A 17,756-nucleotide genomic window follows, 5' to 3' on the forward strand; every position below is an offset into this window, starting at 1 on the left:
GCGTGCAGGGTTAGATTAGCGTTCTGCGCCCAGTTAACCCTCTCCCAGCCACTTACCGGCCGCCCTGTAAACACCAGTCAGTCCGGCCTCTTCTCTCCCCACCTGACAAACTCGTCACATGACTGGAGCGCCCCCCGCCGTGCAGTGGCTGAAGGGCAACAGAGCGCTGACCAATCACAGCGCAGCTCCCATCTCTGGCACTTCCGGCACCGCCCCCCACGTGTACAGCGATGCAGCCCCTGTAGGATGAGGTCACCGGGAGGCGGGGCTTACCAGGAGGGGGCGGAAACTCTGGGATTACAGGTAGATCTTGCACCTGAAGCCTCCTTCCTGCAGGGATACAGTGAAGCCGCACACCTCTGCAGCCCGAGCTTCCATGCTGCCCCTCACACCTGCCGTGTCGCCTGCCCTACCTTCTTTCTGCATTCTGCTCCTTTTTATCGCCCGTGTCTCCCCACGGAGTCTCCTTTATCGCGACGCAACAACCTGAGATTTTCGTATGATGCGTTTTTAACATTAGGAGCTCCTGTTGTCTTTCACCAGCGGCAGCAATGAGCAGAAGCAGCGCGGCCGCCTGGACATCGCGAGGACAAAACTGCACTGTTGCCGTGATTTTCTCGTGCGCTATGACAACCGCCAGTGTGAAGCTACCTGCAGCGACGCACGAAACGCGGGCAGATCGAAAAAGGCCATTCTTTTGAATGGTATTATTGACATGAATGTTTTTTCCCTCCCAGCGCTGTGAGGTCAGAGGTCGCCGCCGGTCCTACTTTTAGGGCGCCGTCACGCTTGAGTCGCGATATCACTGCGTTTTTTTAATGCAAAAATGTCAATCGGACTTTCTAATGTTAAAATAAAGTTGCAGTAAAAGCGCACGTTGGCGCTACTGACAGTCACGTTAATGACACGCAGCGATACCGCGAGTGTGAGGCGCCCGGGGCCGCTCTCTTGGACCTTTAGAGCTCGATGCGATGTAAAACTATGGAAACACAATCCTCTGAGGCGCGGAAAACACGAGCCGGAGGACCGCGGCGTCTAAGCAGTGATCTAAGGCGTGTGTAAATGAATCGCCTGGCATCCACATGTAACATGCGTGTTGGCAAGCAGAACATCACGCCCGCCAGTGTCTGGGCAGCCTTCGGCAGCCACACACAATACTCAGCGAATAGAACCCATTGATTTCAATAAATGGCTGATCGGTGTATCCAGCGCTGGCTGTGATTGGCTGAGCCTGCTGACACGTGGCCTTGCGCCGCTGCTCCGTGTGAACGTGGCCTTACACTGCTGCTGCATGACTCCATACAAGTGTAACAAACCCCCAGCTGTGACAATCAACATGGGCAACCATTGGTCAGCTAGGGGTTAAACACACCGCCATACTTTGCCTCCGTCCGTATTATGTACAGAGTACCGGAGTGCGCGTCACACAGTCACATGATGCTGGACAGCGGTCAGGCCAGCAGGCACCCGGAATTCCGTACCTAAAGCGGAGGCAAAATATGGCAGTGTGGTCAGCCCCCTAATGGATATATTAGTAAGTGTCTAGGGTGCCGTGGGTTGGGACACCTCGCCGTCGTCCCCAGGACCCTGCCGGTCGAGGGCGCCCGGCCGTCGTCCCCAGGACCCTGCCGTTCAATCACCTTGCCGTCGTCACTAGGATATTGTTGGTCGGGCCACCTCGCCGTCGTCCCCAGGACCCTTCGGACCGGGACACCTGGCCGTCGTCCCCAGGACCCTGCGGGTCGAGGGCACCCGGCCGTCGCCCCCCGGACCCTGCGGGTCGAGGGCACCCGGCCGTCGCCCCCAGGACCCTGCGGGTCGGGGGCACCCGGCCGTCGTCAACAGGACCCTACGGGTCGAGGGCGCCCGGCCGTCGTCCCCAGGACCCTGCCGTTCGACCACCTTGCCATCGTCACTAGGATATTGTTGGTCGGGCCACCTCGCCGTCGTCCCCAGGACCCTTCGGACCGGGACACCCGGCCGTCGTCCCCAGGACCCTGCGGGTCGAGGGCACCCGGCCGTCGCCCCCAGGACCCTGCGGGTCGGGGGCACCCGGCCGTCGTCAACAGGACCCTGCGGGTCGGGGGCACCCGGCCGTCGTCAACAGGACCCTACGGGTCGAGGGCACCCGGCCATCGCCCCCAGGACCCTGCGGGTCGAGGGCACCCGGCCGTCGCCCCCCGGACCCTGCGGGTCGAGGGCACCCGGCCGTCGCCCCCAGGACCCTGCGGGTCGGGGGCACCCGGCCGTCGTCTACAGGACCCTGCGGGTCGAGGGCGCCCGGCCGTCGTCCCCAGGACCCTGCCGTTCGACCACCTTGCCGTCGTCACTAGGATATTGTTGGTCGGGCCACCTCGCCGTCGTCCCCAGGACCCTTCGGACCGGGACACCCGGCCGTCGCCCCCAGGACCCTGCGGGTCGGGGGCACCCGGCCGTCGTCAACAGGACCCTACGGGTCGAGGGCGCCCGGCCGTCGTCCCCAGGACCCTGCCGTTCAACCACCTTGCCGTCGTCACTAGGATGTTGTTGGTCGGGCCACCTCGCCGTCGTCCCCAGGACACTGCGGACCGGGACACGTCTGTATTCTAGACGCAGGAATGTGGTTGTAATACTCGTGTGACACCGGCCTTGCGGGGGCCTCACCGTACGTAACTTGCCGTGCAGACCTCCGGGTGACAACCGCTGCAGACGCTGTAACAGAAGCCATAGTAGTTGTCAGCCGGCTGCCCTGAGGCAGATACACCAGAAACACCTGACAGCTGTCACTATTTACTGCTGCTCTTCCTATAATAATGGCCGTCTGTCAGGCTCGTCTCCCCTCATCTGTCACTTCATTTCATACTTTTCATCGTTAATCTGATGCTGTTGTCTTCATCTTTTACCTCACAAACCCTTCTGCTCGCCATAGGCGCAATTACCTCATCTCTTTCCCGCCTTCTACGTCAACCGATCCCAACCTGGATCGCGCATGCGCCGCTTCGGCGCCTCACATAGGCAGTCCAGAAGTGGCCAATCAGCTTGCGTCAATAACTACTTCTCTGCTAGCATTGGAGGGAGGGCGAGTTCAGAACGAGGCTTGAAGCGCACGGACTGATTTTCGGCAGGATCACGACGCTGACTTCCTCCTCGGCCGCTCGCGCCGCGCTGCCTGAAGGTGAGAAGTTAACCCTTAGTGCTCCTTTCAGGGTCACCCGAAAATCATCATATAAGGGGGCCCCGGGGTTTTTACAACTTACTATATAATGTTTCCAATTTGCACCCCACAAGTACTAATGCAGTGATTAATAACTGCCCCTAATCTCATTCCCCCAATGACCCCCGTTTCTATTGGTCAGGCTGCAATTTGGGATTATTACATGTTTGTTATTTTAAAAGATTTATTGTGATTTAAAAGAAAAAAAAGGTCAAACTGCCTCGGCTAAAATCTGACTACTGCTCTGCCCTGCGCCGCTGCTGATGGAACCAGTTCGCAGCGCCGGGCGCTATATCGCACCTGAGCCCGCTCAGCAGCCATAGAAGAACTACGGAGGATGTGGCTGAGCGATGCTGTGCACAATGTACGGCGCGGGGCCGCCCGCCGCTTCTTCCGGGGTCCGTGCGGTGGGCATCAGGCTGCTGCGCTGGACGGGGAGCCGTGGGGATAGCTGAGGATTCCATTACTATTTTAGGGCCTATTTTAGGGCCACGGATGATCCCTTTAAATCTATTTTAGAGCCTCCAGTTTACCTCCGCAGCGCGTTGCTGAGCGCTTTCATATGTCGCATCAGTGGCGTCCCCACAAATATCACTCTGGGGGCCACAAAACTGTCTCCTGCCTCCATCACAATTCTGCCGCCCGCGGGCTGCTGTGCCCGTTGCAGTTATTCGCACGGCCTGACATGGCCTCCCTGGCGTTGTGCCCGCCCCATCACGTGTTTGCGCGCTTCTTGTGTGTATGTAGTGGACAGCGGGTACAAAGATGCAAAGTTTCCGTTAGTTTGTTTCTTTACTTTGTAACCTGAGTCCTAAGCTTCCAGTAATCCGGAATCCGTGACGCTGCTGCCGGCGGGTTCCAACAATGCAGAATGAATTTTACTGAAATCGTTAGACTCGCGTCCGCCGCCGGCCGTCTCTGCTGGGGAGAGGAGTAAGCGCCACATTGTGTATCTGCTGTAGATATTTGTGACTCACACTAGGTCTTTCTCTCTCGCAGTTCGCCATCATGGGGCTGCTTCAGAATCTCGTTTGCGGCTTCGTTCGAGGTTCCAACCGGATGGTCGAAATCACCGGCAAGATGGGGCCCCGGGGCTTCAACAAAGGAAGAGGAGCCAAGAGAGTCGGCTACTTGACCCGCTTCAGGAAGTTTGTGAAGGTGAAGGAGATGGTGCCGGAGTTTGTGGTCCCGGATCTGAGTGGCTTCAAGCTGCGGCCGTACGTCTCCTGCAGGGCGCCGGAGGGCACCGAGGAACAGATGACCGCCAAGAAACTGTTCATGGAGACGGCGGCGGCGGCCGTAGAGAAGGACATCGAGGACGGCAGCTTTGATCCCAACAACCTGCAAAAGTACGGATTTGAACCGACGCAAGAAGGCAAATTGTTCAAGCTGTATCCCAGGAACTACGTGCAGTAGCCGGGGGGAGCGCCAATCCCACCTTCTGTAATTATATGGAATACGCCAAACGCTGCCTGTGCTTCCTTTATGTAGGGTCTGCGCCTCAATTATTAGTACAATCATCTGATTAACCCCGTAGGCTAATCTCACATGGCGAGTGCGATATCAGGCCGTGAAACGCGTCTCAATATCGCGCTCGCCAATGTGCAACGTCCCCGCAGATGGGAGGTGATTTTGTATAACAAATGTCTCGCTTCGCTTCCCGGGAAGTAGCAATCGCGTTGTTTCTCCCATTGTTTTCAATAGGATAACATCTACTTGCGTGCACCTAATACGGGGCGCCATGCTGCCGCCAGCCCCGGCGATAACAATGGGCGATGCAATGCGAGGACTTGCTGTAGTTTTTTTCCTGAATCACGATGCAATGCAGGGAAAGATCGCTGAGATGTAGGACGCTATTCAAAAGAATGGCGTCATATTCGTGTGTCTCGCTACGCACAAATTTCACGCAAGAATCTGGGCTGCGTGAAACCGGTTTTCGTGACGGTCGATGCCTTTTTTTTTTTTTACTGACCTCCCTAATGGGCTGTAAACCTGCACATACATCTTGGTAAGGTGGTGGCTCAGTGGACTACTGCCAGCGGGGCTCCTGCTCTAACCACCATGTAGGAAAAACTACAGATCCTGGCCGTTTAACCCCTTACACGCCACAATCAATAGCAGCTGCCACATGCAAGCAGATGAGAGGGTGGTGTCTTTTGTCACCTATCAGTCTCCCAGACTACTGCAGGGTACCGAGTGGGCTCCCATGGCAGCCGGCAGAGGCCACCATATCTGATCTGTAACTCAGCCCATTAGATTCTACAACTCATTATATGTACCACCAAGTGATGCCAGTGAAATATATAACCCGGACCCCCTCCATATAAATAAATGAAGAGCCCTTACATTGCTTTGTCAATGAGCCTGGCTCTGGCAATGCAGCAATAAAAATAGCTTGGTCCTGAAAGTACAAAATAGTCCAGTCCCTAACGGGTTAATGCGGTCGTCCGGGCGCCGGATGCTTTCTTTTTAAGTATATCTTCTAACTGGCGTACCCGTCGCGCGTTGCTGCGAAGACAGACAGACATACATACATACATTTGTTTTTATATATCTAGATAGCAGCTTTCAAGTTACCTCAGCGGTATAATATATAGCAACCAATCACAACACAGCTTTCATGTTACCTCAGTATAATATATAACAACCAATCACAGCACAGCTTTCATGTTACCTCAGCGGTATAATATATAACAACCAATCACAGCGCAACTTTCATGTTACCTCAGCAGTATAATATATAACAACCAATCACAGCACAGCTTTCATGTTACCTCAGCAGTATAATATATAACAACCAATCACAGCACAGCTTTCATGTTACCTCAGCAGTATAATATATAACAACCAATCACAACGCAGCTTTCATGTTACCTCAGCGGTATAATATATAACAACCAATCACAGCGCAGCTTTCATGTTACCTCAGCAGTAAGAGAAATAACAACCAATCACAGCGCAGCTTTCATGTTACCTCAGCAGTATAATATATAACAACCAATCACAGCACAGCTTTCATGTTACCTCAGCATTCTCAGTATCCAGCAATTGTCTTGTGATACGTTCGGTGGATGCATCATGTTGTAGTTGAACACGCCTCCCGTTGCTCGTAATGCCTTTTGCTTTTGTGCTTGAGATGGAAATCAAACGATCTTTGTCTGGGGGGCATAACTGTCGATGATGCTCGCACGTGCGCCACCTATCGTAGGATAGATGTACTATGCCAGTAACCTTCCCAGGAGTGTACTCAGCAACTTCCCAAAGTTTCATGGCGATTGAATGAATGGTGTAGTAATGCATAAAGGACAAACAGACAGACATACATTCCTTTTTATATATATAGATGACATCAGGAAGCGAGAGAATTAGATTCCGTACGTAAAATTTGGACGCTAATTCTTTGGCGCTTAGAATTGAATAATGGAGTTGGGACCCATTAGCTTTTCCTATTTATGACATAATCAATGCTCGTGCCAAATTTCATGTTTCTACAATATCGGGAAGTGAGAGAATTAGTGGCAGTGATGGAAATCGAACGATCTACGTGGGGGGGGGGGGGGCGTAACTGTCGACGACGCTCGCATGCGCGCCATTTATCATAGGATAGGTGTACTATGCCTATAATCTTCCCAGGAGTGTACTCAACAACTTCCCAAAGTGTCATGGCGATCGGATGAATGGTGTAGTAGCGCATAGAGGACAACCAGACACGCACGCAGACATACATTCAATTTTATATATATAGATGTGCTGAAATAACAGAGGTATGGGTACTTACCTGTCTTCTAGCCCGCCGGACCTTGCGCTTTTTGTTGTGGACAGATACCACCTGACCACTACAACTAATCAGTGGTAGTAATACTTCTGACATCACTGGGAGCCATGATGCCAGGAGAACGGCACCTGATTGGCTGCGGTGGTCAGCTGGTACAACTTCCTAAACAAAGCCTGGGCGGCCCGTGGGGCTGCAGTGTTGGACGACCCGTTTGGGTTCATTCTGGCGGTCTGCACAGCGGCACTTCTGCACCTCATATTTTGCACCTCGTTTTCGCCTTCTGGTGCTTCCAGACGTACGGAATAATTCTGCATCCTGCCATCTTTGTGGGAGTTTGGATGTGGAACTGAAATGGCGTTCGTCATCCTGCAGGCCGCATCGACCTCTGCAGCGGGACGTGGGGCTCGTGGTGGGATCATTCTGCTCTGAGGGGGCGTCCACGGGGGGGGGGGGGGGGGGGGAGACGGAAATTCTGAGGCCAAATTCGCTACATTTGTAAATTTAAAAAAAAAAAAAAAGTCTAAATCCATTGGTGCAGCTTTTAACTAGAAATGAGCTGATTTTGGCCGGTCGCGCCTCTCGCCTCACAATCAGCAGCCCCTCTTACATCGCTCAGCCAGCAACCGCGACAAAGCGCTGCGCCGCCAGTCAGGTGATGCGGGGGCCGCTCCGTGCGCCGCAGTGAGAGGCCACAATCAGCACAGGTGCAGCTTTTGACTCTGTTTTTGATGCAGGAATGCTGCAGGATTTCAGCTCCATGTGAAACATCCTAAGGGCTTATTTACCTGAGCGGATATCAGCCGGCCGATATACGCTTCCATTGGAGCAGTCGTCCCTCACCGTCTCTCTGCTTCTCTCCTCCCCTTCCAGCGGTTTGCAATGGGAGGGGGCGGGGCAGGGGCGGAGCTAATGTGAGAGAAAAATCACCCACGTCCATCACCTGTTCTCTTCTCGCGGGCTTTATGCATCTCGCAATACGCAAAGCTCATGCGATTCAAACCCCCCCCCCCCCCCCATGTGAATGCGGCCTGAAAGTGCGTTTACACGGGCGAGTCCCCCACAATTTCTGTGCGTTGTGAGATGCGCGGGAGAAGAACCCCTGGTGGTCGCTGCGGGGATTTACATGCCGGTTTTTCCTCTCTCCACACTTTTAAGATGCAGCGATGCAAAAGTAAATTGCAGCATGTCCCATTTCTGGCGCCGTCACCCCTTCTTACCTATTGGACCTTTTATTTATTTTTATTATTTTAGATTTTTTTTTTTCTTAAATTGCGCTTGCACCGATGGCCGAGTCTTAGCGGAGGACGGTGCAATTTTTTTCGCTCCCACAGGGAATGGGCAATTTTTACACACAAGAAAATCCACCAGAGCTGCGTTACGAAAGTGATGCGTTCTCCCAAAACATACTGCTCCTGCAGACGCTCCTGGGGTTCTCACGCCCAGCCGATATACGCTGCCCCTAGTGCGCTCATCTCCCGCTCTCTGTCACTGTTTGCAAGGGGATGGGTGGGGTGGAACTCAGCGCACGAGCGCCCCTTGCAGAGAGGGGCAGCGTATATCGGCCGGGTGTGAAAACCCAATCAATATACATCCCTGTGCATAGAGCCTCCAGCCAGCGGTGCGTTTCGCAAGTAAAATGCATCGCAACGATTGTGACATGGAGAAAAGTAAAACACCTTTCAGTAAGAAAATAATGTAAAAGCGAGGGCGGCGCAAGGTTTTTTTCTCCCTCCTTTCAAAATAAATAAATCGTAACTCCTTTATTTATCCGCCGCTGCCAGGCGGCTTGTTGGTTTTTGTGGGACGAGTTGTATTTTTTAAAACGGTGCCGTATAATGTACTGAAAAAACTGTAAAATTCTAAGGCCGCCTGCACACGGGTGGAAATCCCGCCGCGGGATTTCCGCCACTGAAAGTTTGCATAGGAGTGCATTACAATACGCACTCCTATGCAGACGTTGTGGTTTGGCCGCGAGAAATCTCACGCGGCAAACAAACCGCGACATGTCCTATTTTTGTGCGGGGCACGCACTCACCCGGCCGCCGACTCCGGTCTGCGCATGCGCCGGCTGCGCGGCAGCCGGCACATGAAAGAGCCGGGGCCACCAGGCGCGGGTGAGTACGCGCTCGTCCCTGCAGGCGTTCAGATCGGGTCCCGCGGCGAGAATTCTCGCTGCCGGATCCGACCCGCTCGTGTGCAGGCGGCCTAAGTAGAGTAAAACAAAGAAGAAGAAAAAAAATTCCGCCATCGCTCTGTGCGTCTTGTTCCTAGGGCGCACACACTGCAACAGAAATGACCTGATCCCTTTACTCTGCGGGTCACTGATTACTACGATACCAAACTTGTATAGTTTTTTTTGCTGTACAATTTTTTCAGACGTCTGTTTTTTTCATTTCCTGCCGCCAGCGTCTGCGAACAATAACTTTATTGTTCTGTTGACATAGTTACGCGAGAGCTCATTTTTTGTGCGCATCCTGTAGTTTACGTTGGCACCATGCTGGAATACATACGACTTTTTGATTGCTTTTTATTGCATTTTTTTTTCTTAGACAGGGTAACCGAAAAAGTGCATAAGGATTTAAATGCCACAGCGGCATTTAAAGAGTTAATAGCGCTGATCAGCCCCATGGCTGCTTGCAGTTATTGCCTGCGGGTGTCAGCTGTAATTAACATCTACCACCCGCAATGTATAAAGAGGTCGTCCTTCATAAATACCCCGACACTGCAAGACATAAATGTACATGCTGGAGCGTTAAAGGGTTAACAAGGGGTTAGAAATGAAGCCTCCATATTGATAGCGGTTGAATGTCTGAGCGCCGGGTGCGGTCGGCTTTAGTGAGAGTTGCGTCTGAGGGGGTCAGACATTTCACGGACGGGCCGCAGTCACATGCATGTCCTCGGTCTTAGCAGTGACACAAAGAAAAGGACACGTGATGCGTGTGTCATGCAGTCAGTATCTGCGCGAAGAGCACTTTAGGCCTCATGTCCACGGGGAGAATCAGGCCCGCTAGATGCTTCATGGAGAATCCATAGCGGGTCCCTCCTGCCCCGCGGACATGAGGCATTAAATAAGAATAAACTCACCTGCTGCGGACGGTGCAGGTCTCCCTTCTTCGCGGCTGGATCTTCTTTCTTTGGCCCGGTGGATGTGCTCAGCCCGCCGGCTGTGTGCTGCGCGCATCCGCCGGGCCAAAGAAAGAAGATCCGGCTGCAAAGGGAGACCTGCAGCATCCGGAGCAGGTGAGTTTAATTCAGGTACAGGTCTCCCACGAATCCGGACGTCTTCCATAGAAGCCTGTAGGAGCCATCCCCGCAGGAGACCTGCACTAAAATGGTGCATGTCCGGATTTTTTCCCGCACGCGGATCCACGCCTGCAGGGAAAAAAAATGACATCCGCAGGTATTTAACTACCTGCGGGTGTCTAATGCATCCCTATGTGGCGCGGATCCACGTGCAGGAAAAACGCTACAGATTTTAATTCTTAATTTCCCCGTGGACATGAGCGCTGTAGTTTGTGCGGCCCCATGGATTATTGGACTAGATAGGGTCCAGGCCGTAGGGGGCACCACAGACCACGCTAGTATGTCGCAGGTCTAACACCACTGCACCGCCAATCACATTACAGGGCCACGCCAACAAATAGCTGCAAAAAAAACATTTATTGTTCATCTTTCACACTCGGCACATCGGCCGCAGCGCCGCTCACCAACATATTTACCTTCAATAACTTTTTCCCCCCTCAAAAATCACAACCCACCAATCCGTGAAGAGCCGCTGCCAGAAGAGCGAGCCGTGGGCAGAACATTTTCCTTTGACCATTTCTGGCAAGGAGTTGGAGATATGTAAAAAGATGGCTGCTTTCTTCCAAGCACAGCGCCACCCTTGTCTGTAGTTTGTATCTAGTATTGCACCTCAACACCCATTCACTTCAATGGAGTGAAGCTGCAATACCACATAAACCCCATGGAGAAGGGTGGCGCTATGTTTAAAAGAGAACAGCCATGTGTTTCTAAGCTTGGAACCCCTTAAACTGCAGTTCCATCTGTGCCTCCTGCACATCCCCCAGAATTCAAACTTACCCCAGAGCAACCCCTGTCCAACCTATAAAGGGGCACGTTCAAAGTACAACCCCAATAGCGCTCCTGCAACTTTACGATCCAGTAACTGCCCCCTGGAGGTAGACCATTGTAATGACCAATGAGTAATGGCGGAGGGAGGAGAGTCACTCCACAGGGCTCAGTCTCTGCCACCGCCAGACGTGTATAACATGGTCATAAAAAGAGCACGTCGCCACCAAGTTAGTCTGCGCTTGTTTACACTTTTCTGAATTGGGGACCGCAGCAGCGGGTCGGTCATCAGTCCTTCCGCACGGCTCCGGCACATATCCGCCAGAGTCATCCTCCAGGACCACATCGAAGCTGGCGGTGGGCGACTCGTAGAAGATCCTCAGGTTGTGTGCGGGCGGCTCCGGCTTCTGAGTTGCGGAATCACCACCACTAGCGACGGGCTCCTCCGCCTGTGATGAAGCGGGTTCTGCAATAGCCACTGACTTTTCTGGAAGGGAAACTCTGGACCAATCGGCTCCATAGGCCAAAGAGTTGTGGAGGACGTAAGACGAGACGATGGGGGAGCCATCTAGAGGGACACAAAGAGCAGCTGGATGAAACCTCAAAGAACGTGGCATTAATGAGTCCAGAGCCTCCGAAATCTGAGCCTTACCTGCGGTGGAGTCCAGGATGTGGACGCCGCTGTGCATGCAAGCGGCCAGCAGGAAGGCGCCGTCTGTGGGGTGCCATTTCAGCCTCCAGACTCCGCCATGTACATGTGTCTCAGAGGTAGGTTGCTTCATCTGCCGTAGGTCCCACATCAGAACGTTCTCATCGTAACTAGGATAGAAGACAGGCTTAAAGGGGTTGTCCCACAAGAGCAGGTTAGCCCCCCTCCATGGATAGCTTGGTGAATGGTGGCCATCTGACCGATCCCAAGACTAGGCATCTGCTGTCCAAGAATGAATGGAGCAACGGTGACATGCGGGTTACTGCATTCATCTCAACGAGACCGAACTGAAGAACTTGGCCATCGCTGGCGGTCCTGATGAGATGAGCAGCAGCACTCACCTGCGACCGCTGCTCCGATCTGTCACACCGGACCATAGTTCATGCGGTCGGTGGAGGCCCTGCGGTAAGATCCCCCAATCAGCAGGTTGTCCCATGGATAACAGATAAAGCAGTGGTCCCGCCACAAGATAGGGCACAACTTGCTGATCGATGTGGGTCACCACCGAGACCGCCGCCGATCTCCAGAACGAGACTCCCATGTCCCACCTTGGCGGTCAGTATGGGTGGGCGAGAGCGCGATATCAGTCAGTTTCTTGCACTCTCCTATGTGAGCCCACTGACTGAGGCCAATGACGGTCTGTGTGCGCCGGCCGTGATGAGACCTCCCATGATCGACACAAGAAACCCAAGCGTTACATTTTTGTCAGCAAGTTCCAACTGCCTTTTTCCACAAATCATGTAAATCACGCGAAACGCGCCACCAAAAATCATAGCTCTAAAATCGTTGCACAAGTCAGACAAATTGCTAATATTTTTTGGCTGCACAACTTGTTATTGTTTGTAGCCCAAATCTGGTCTGGTCTGATTACTGCAGAATCATCCCACTGATGCATGCTGTAATAGTTCTAGTGCAGCAGTAGGTGGCGCTGTAACATCACCCACAGAAGACAACCGCAGCATCGGGCCTGACGCAGAGGTAACCTGCAGCGTGCGATCAGTGATTACGGAGCACTCACCTCCCAGTAGCCAGGACATGCTCCCGATGAGGGTTACTCTGGATGCTGCACACTCCCATTGAATGCCTGCAGATTGGAAAATAAGACTGATTAGCGCGTGCGCTTATGTACGGAGAGTGTGCGTCCCGCCAGTGGGAGCCCCCCCCAATCCCAAAAACGTAGAGGCTGCAGTGCGAAATAATCTCACATCGGTCACCCGCGATAAAAATCGTGTGTTTACTGTGAAGTCACAGGACTTCTTAATGCCAAGATTGCATCGCAATACAAGTTTGTGCGTTGTCATGAAAGGGGGCGCCAGAGGAAAACGGGGGGGGGGGGGGGGGGGAAATCGTAGAACGATAACTTTGCGATTTCTTGTTCTCGCAACATCAGTGAAAACGTCAGCAATGAGAAGAACATTGGGTTCATAAATCTGCTTTTAATTCCCTCTCGTATCGCATAATTTTCTCGCCCGTGTGTAAGTGCTTTTATTATTCAGCGGGGAAACCCAGACGGGTCCAGAACTACAACTCTCAACATGTAGCCATCAGCACAATCTGGGCGTTTGGTCACTGTAGGAGAACAGTGCACCAGATCAGGAGACCGCAGGACAGACCCCCCGCATCATAGTCGGCCACTGCTCGTTAATCCATTCCCCTCCGACATATACGTATCAGGGGTGCAGGATGGGTATGAAGCAAGCTCAGGAGCCAAACCCACTGCATGCCCCACGGGTGCCAGCTGAAGCCACGATCGCAGCTCGCTCTGATAGAGGCTGCTCGTCAGCTTACAAGCCCAGTCAATACTGCCCATAGCAATTAAGTGGTCAGTCGGTGGGGGGGGGGGGGTGCGCCGCCCTCCAACTCACCATCAGACCCCATGATGTGACTGCAGGGTTCTGATGGTTGCTGGAGTAGCCCTGAGCCTACTGAACCCGCCCAGCCATTACAATATTAAGGCCTGTGAACATGAAAAATACAATACACTGCAATACTTCAGTTTTGCAGAAGCAATCAAATGATTTCAGAAGTTAAAGTCCCCCAAATGTACAAGAGTAAAGAGATATATATATATATATATATATATATAACCTCTCTCATATATAAAATCCCCCCCCCCCCCCCAATGCACGGATTTGCTAAACATAGTTTCCCTCGTGGACATGAGGCCTTGCATAGAGATGCCGACCCACGGAATGACGTTAACCTCTCGTCTCCACTGCACAAGACCCCCCCCCCCCACATTTTATTTTATCCCACCCCATATTGGAGGGCTCTTGCCTTTTGCTGGTGAACACAGGGCTGTCCGGCGCGGCTCTGGTGTCCCATCCCTTCAGCAGACTGTCATCTCCTCCTGTAAGCGGGGACAGACATCAGTAACACCGGGATATCGGATCAAGACTGGTGCAAAGGAAGAGCGTTGCAGCATCCGGTCGTTGCTATGGGCAACTGCACAACTCTTCCTTTGCGCCAATGTTGATAAAACTTCAGTTTAGGGTCTGATGTAGGAAGGCTACCCGAGTAGATGACATCACAGTTCCAGTAGTTGAAGGCGGCGATCCAGGCCTCATAGCCGTGCGCCTTCCACCGACACGTGATGTCCAGGGATGGCGTGGACTCATCCAGCTGCAGTACACTGAGCCGCCCCAGGGAGTCGCTGCAGATCATCTTCATGGGAGACGTTCTGCAGCGAGAGAAGCAGACAAGCGTCAGGATGATTCCGGCGATGATCCGCAGACCGCTGGTTCCGGCTCTCACCTTTCTCCTCTTCCCGTCGACCAGTCGATCGATAGAGCCAGACACTCTTCACCCAAATCCACGCTGCATGCAGGCTGCACCCGGGAGCTTTCCTACTGGAGGAACAGAGTCACTGTAGACGAAAGTAGAACAGCGCCACACTTGTCCACAGGTTGCATGTTGTATTGCAGCTCAGTCACTCCAACAGAGCCGAGCTGTCAGACCAGATGCAACCTGTCTAACTAAGGACAGCCAATACATGAGTGCACAGTGACTGCCGGACAGTCCGAGCCCGCCGCTGCCATAACTAAATGCGCAGAACTTAACCACTAAGCGATTGCAACATGCCTCTTCATGGCGGTCAGTAATGGGCATTAAACCCGCTCCACTCTTATGTTCCCACTGGCACTTACCCTGCTGCCTTGCAGGCTGTACAGCTCCACGGTGCCCTTCGCATTGGCGACACCTAGAATGGGGCTCTCAGAGAGCGGAACGTGGCACCTAAGGAGTGAACACAGAATGGCGCACGGATCATACAGAAAAACGGATTACTGGCTCAGTAACAGCGGGATCCCAGGTAGAGGTTAGTGACACCGTGGCCAGATACCCTACAGCAGGGGTCTCCAACTCCAGTCCTCGGGGACCACCAACAGGTCATGTTTTCAGGATATCCTATAGTAAGAACACCTGTGGCAATGTCTGAGGCACTGACAATAATTACATCACCTGTGCAACACTGAGGAAATCATGAAAACATGACCTGTTGGGGGTCCCTGAGGACTGGAGTTGGGGAACACTGCCCTACAGGGACGACCTTTATTACAGTGATCTATGGGGGGGGGGGGGCACGCAATGCAGACAGAGGGTCCTGCAGAAGAAAGTTCCCCCAATTGCTGCATTACCCACATAGAGGAGCCCCCCCCCCATTACATCTGCACGCCCTAGTGGGGTGTAAGGTGTCTTACCACCACGGACATTGTCTTCTCCCCACAGGAGGAGGGGGCTAAGAGGTGGGGACCCCATCCTTCATGTGTCCCACACAGATCCAGAGAGCAGGGCTCCTGATGGTCCTCACAAGACCCCAACAGGGTGGGTGGGTGGCAGCATGCATGAGACAGCGCCAGAGACGACCGAGTACAGGCGCTGCAGAACCTCCGTCTCTCCGTGCGCAACCTTGGCTACATTTAAGTGGGGACCATCAGGACACCCGCTCTCCGGATCAGAAGGCATCCCAGCGGTCGGACCCCCATCGATTATAGATTTTGGTACAACCCCTTTAATTACATACTGCATCTCTAGAGGGGCCGAGGCACGTCGCTACACAAGCAGCTTGTGCGAGGTGCGGGCATTCCGGTGGCGGCCATATTGGTGATGGCGCGGCTTTCATTGGAACAGAAGTCACTACGGAGCAGCTGAACGGAACCCGACAGCAGAGACCTTTATCGGGGCGATGCTATACGGCCCGCCCATTTCAGGGGAGGCTGAATCATGTGACAGGTTGACCCTTTGTTGCCTGGGGTTCCTCACCATTTCATGTCCAGTATGGCGGCTGTGTCGATCTGCTGAATCTCAGACATCGGAGAGAACAGCTGCTGGGGGTCATAGTGATAGAGGTAGAGGCGGCCCAACCGTAGGTGAGGGCGGTCGCTGTGCTGTGGAGAGAGGAGGCGTACAACACCCAGACTCAGACTACAGCGGAGGCGACATGGCTGCCGGCCGCTGCGTCACACCTACCTCCCTGTCCGGCCTCCTCAGCTGGTACGTCCCGCACGCCAGCACCGACTCCCAACCATCTAGCGGGCACCACTCCACCGCGTCGGCGCTGTACTCCGTGTCGATCACCTGCAATGTCTGGGTCTTGTAGAGAACCGCCATCGCCAGGCCTCCGCATCACCCCTGCGGGCAAGAGGGGCATTATACACCAGATCAATAACTACGGGACAATTCCTTTAATCTGACATCCAATCGACCAGAAAAATCTGATTGCTGCGACAGACTGGAGGCTCTTTGGACGCTATATAATGTCCAGTGATGACATCATATATAGGGTCTAATAAGTTATGTGTACAGTGATGACATCACCACTGGGCCAGACAGTCATTATAATACTGAGGTCATATGACATGCAGCAGCTATAAAAAAGTCACTCAGGGGCTATACTACTACAGATCATGTATACTGATGACATCACACTCCCCAATACACAGAGACTATAATACTGTATAAAACATAAAATAATGACATCACACTGTTTAGAACAATCACATTACAAAAGCCAACAGGCAGAGATTATAAGACAGCAATGACATCACACGAGCGCCTTACACCAGTATATAATGTACAGTGGTGACGTCACGGCCCCTCACTCACCAGCATGCGGCACGCGCAGCCTGCTGAACTCAGCGGCCACTTCCGGGTTATTAGCAGGAAGTCCCGCCTCCGCCGCGGTATGATTGACAGGTGTCTCAAGTAATAGCGTTTCTGCTTTCCCCATTGGTTGGTTTTGGTCATGTGGCTCCCATCAGCCGCACGTGCGACTGTTGAGAGACCGGCTACTTACCGCTGACCGCCCTGCGGTGCTTCTCGGCGCACCACGTGGTTTTGCAGTAACACCGTGTGGTTTGCAGCAGATTCTCGTCCGGTTTTCATACGCGTGAAAAAAAATCGCATGAAATGCAAAATGCGCCGCACAAACCTGCGAACCGCGTGCCGCGTCTATACTGGGCGATTGTAGAAGAGGAATCACAGGAGCCGCAGCTGAGCGAGTGCGCCAACGCAGGACGGCTTCAATAATGCGATGTTGCATGAAACCAAATTGCGGCGTCCGATCTTTCCGCGTTTGCTTTTTTTTCTCTCCCATGTTTCCCTATGGAGCCTCCGTTTTATCGCAGCGCACAAACTGCGTTTTTAACATTAGAAACTCCTACTGACTTTCGCGCTGAAAAATCGTGGCAAAATCGCCAGCGACAGGAATGTTTGTGCGAGAAAAAATGGCGCCGACGCTTTAAAAAACTGCGGGAAAAAAGATGCGATTTTTGTCGCGACTTTCTCACAACAACATCCTGATCGCAGCGTGAAGAAGCCTGGAGGCCATCTGAGGCCTAACCTTGCAAAAGTCCCGTCCACACGCCGCGGAGAAACCGTGGCGGCCAAGCCGCGCTAAAATTAACATGCCGTGTGGAATTGAAAGCCGCGGCGTGTCAATTGTATCGCCGTTTCCGCGGCGGCCTCTTTACGGGGACAGATGGCAGCAGTGGAATACAGGCAGCCAAGCCGCT

At 53.2% G+C, this 17,756-nt stretch overlaps 3 protein-coding genes across 5 annotated transcripts in view; 1 reads left to right on the forward strand and 2 right to left on the reverse strand.

Moving 5' to 3' along the window:
• PNPLA7 (patatin like phospholipase domain containing 7) overlaps nt 1–2,947 on the reverse strand; it is a 170,537-nt gene extending 167,590 nt beyond the window's left edge. The window contains exon 1 of one of the 3 annotated variants that reach the window (XM_066580080.1): nt 2,919–2,947. The gene's annotated coding sequence lies outside the window, so the exon portion shown is untranslated. Of the gene's footprint in view, nt 1–56; nt 187–2,918 lie in introns of those variants that run through there. The other 2 variants (XM_066580078.1, XM_066580079.1) reach the window with 2 other exon arrangements.
• Nucleotides 2,948–3,011: 64 nt separating this feature from the next.
• Nucleotides 3,012–4,659, forward strand: MRPL41 (mitochondrial ribosomal protein L41). The gene is made up of 2 exons (XM_066580083.1): nt 3,012–3,154; nt 4,193–4,659. The coding sequence occupies exon 2, from the start codon at nt 4,202–4,204 to the stop codon at nt 4,607–4,609; it is 408 nt and encodes a 135-aa protein (XP_066436180.1). The 5' UTR covers nt 3,012–3,154; nt 4,193–4,201; the 3' UTR covers nt 4,610–4,659.
• Nucleotides 4,660–10,609: 5,950 nt separating this feature from the next.
• DPH7 (diphthamide biosynthesis 7) lies at nt 10,610–16,914 on the reverse strand. The gene is made up of 10 exons (XM_066580084.1): nt 16,849–16,914; nt 16,213–16,374; nt 16,006–16,130; nt 14,892–14,979; nt 14,500–14,591; nt 14,259–14,425; nt 14,023–14,095; nt 12,764–12,829; nt 11,689–11,855; nt 10,610–11,604 (listed from the first exon to the last, which is right to left on the reverse strand). The coding sequence occupies exons 2-10, from the start codon at nt 16,351–16,353 to the stop codon at nt 11,192–11,194; spliced, it is 1,332 nt and encodes a 443-aa protein (XP_066436181.1). The 5' UTR covers nt 16,354–16,374; nt 16,849–16,914; the 3' UTR covers nt 10,610–11,191.
• Between the last annotated feature and the right edge of the window lie 842 nt (nt 16,915–17,756).

This window comes from Eleutherodactylus coqui, chromosome 10, assembly GCF_035609145.1.
Source record: "Eleutherodactylus coqui strain aEleCoq1 chromosome 10, aEleCoq1.hap1, whole genome shotgun sequence".
Taxonomy (NCBI): domain Eukaryota; kingdom Metazoa; phylum Chordata; class Amphibia; order Anura; family Eleutherodactylidae; genus Eleutherodactylus; species Eleutherodactylus coqui.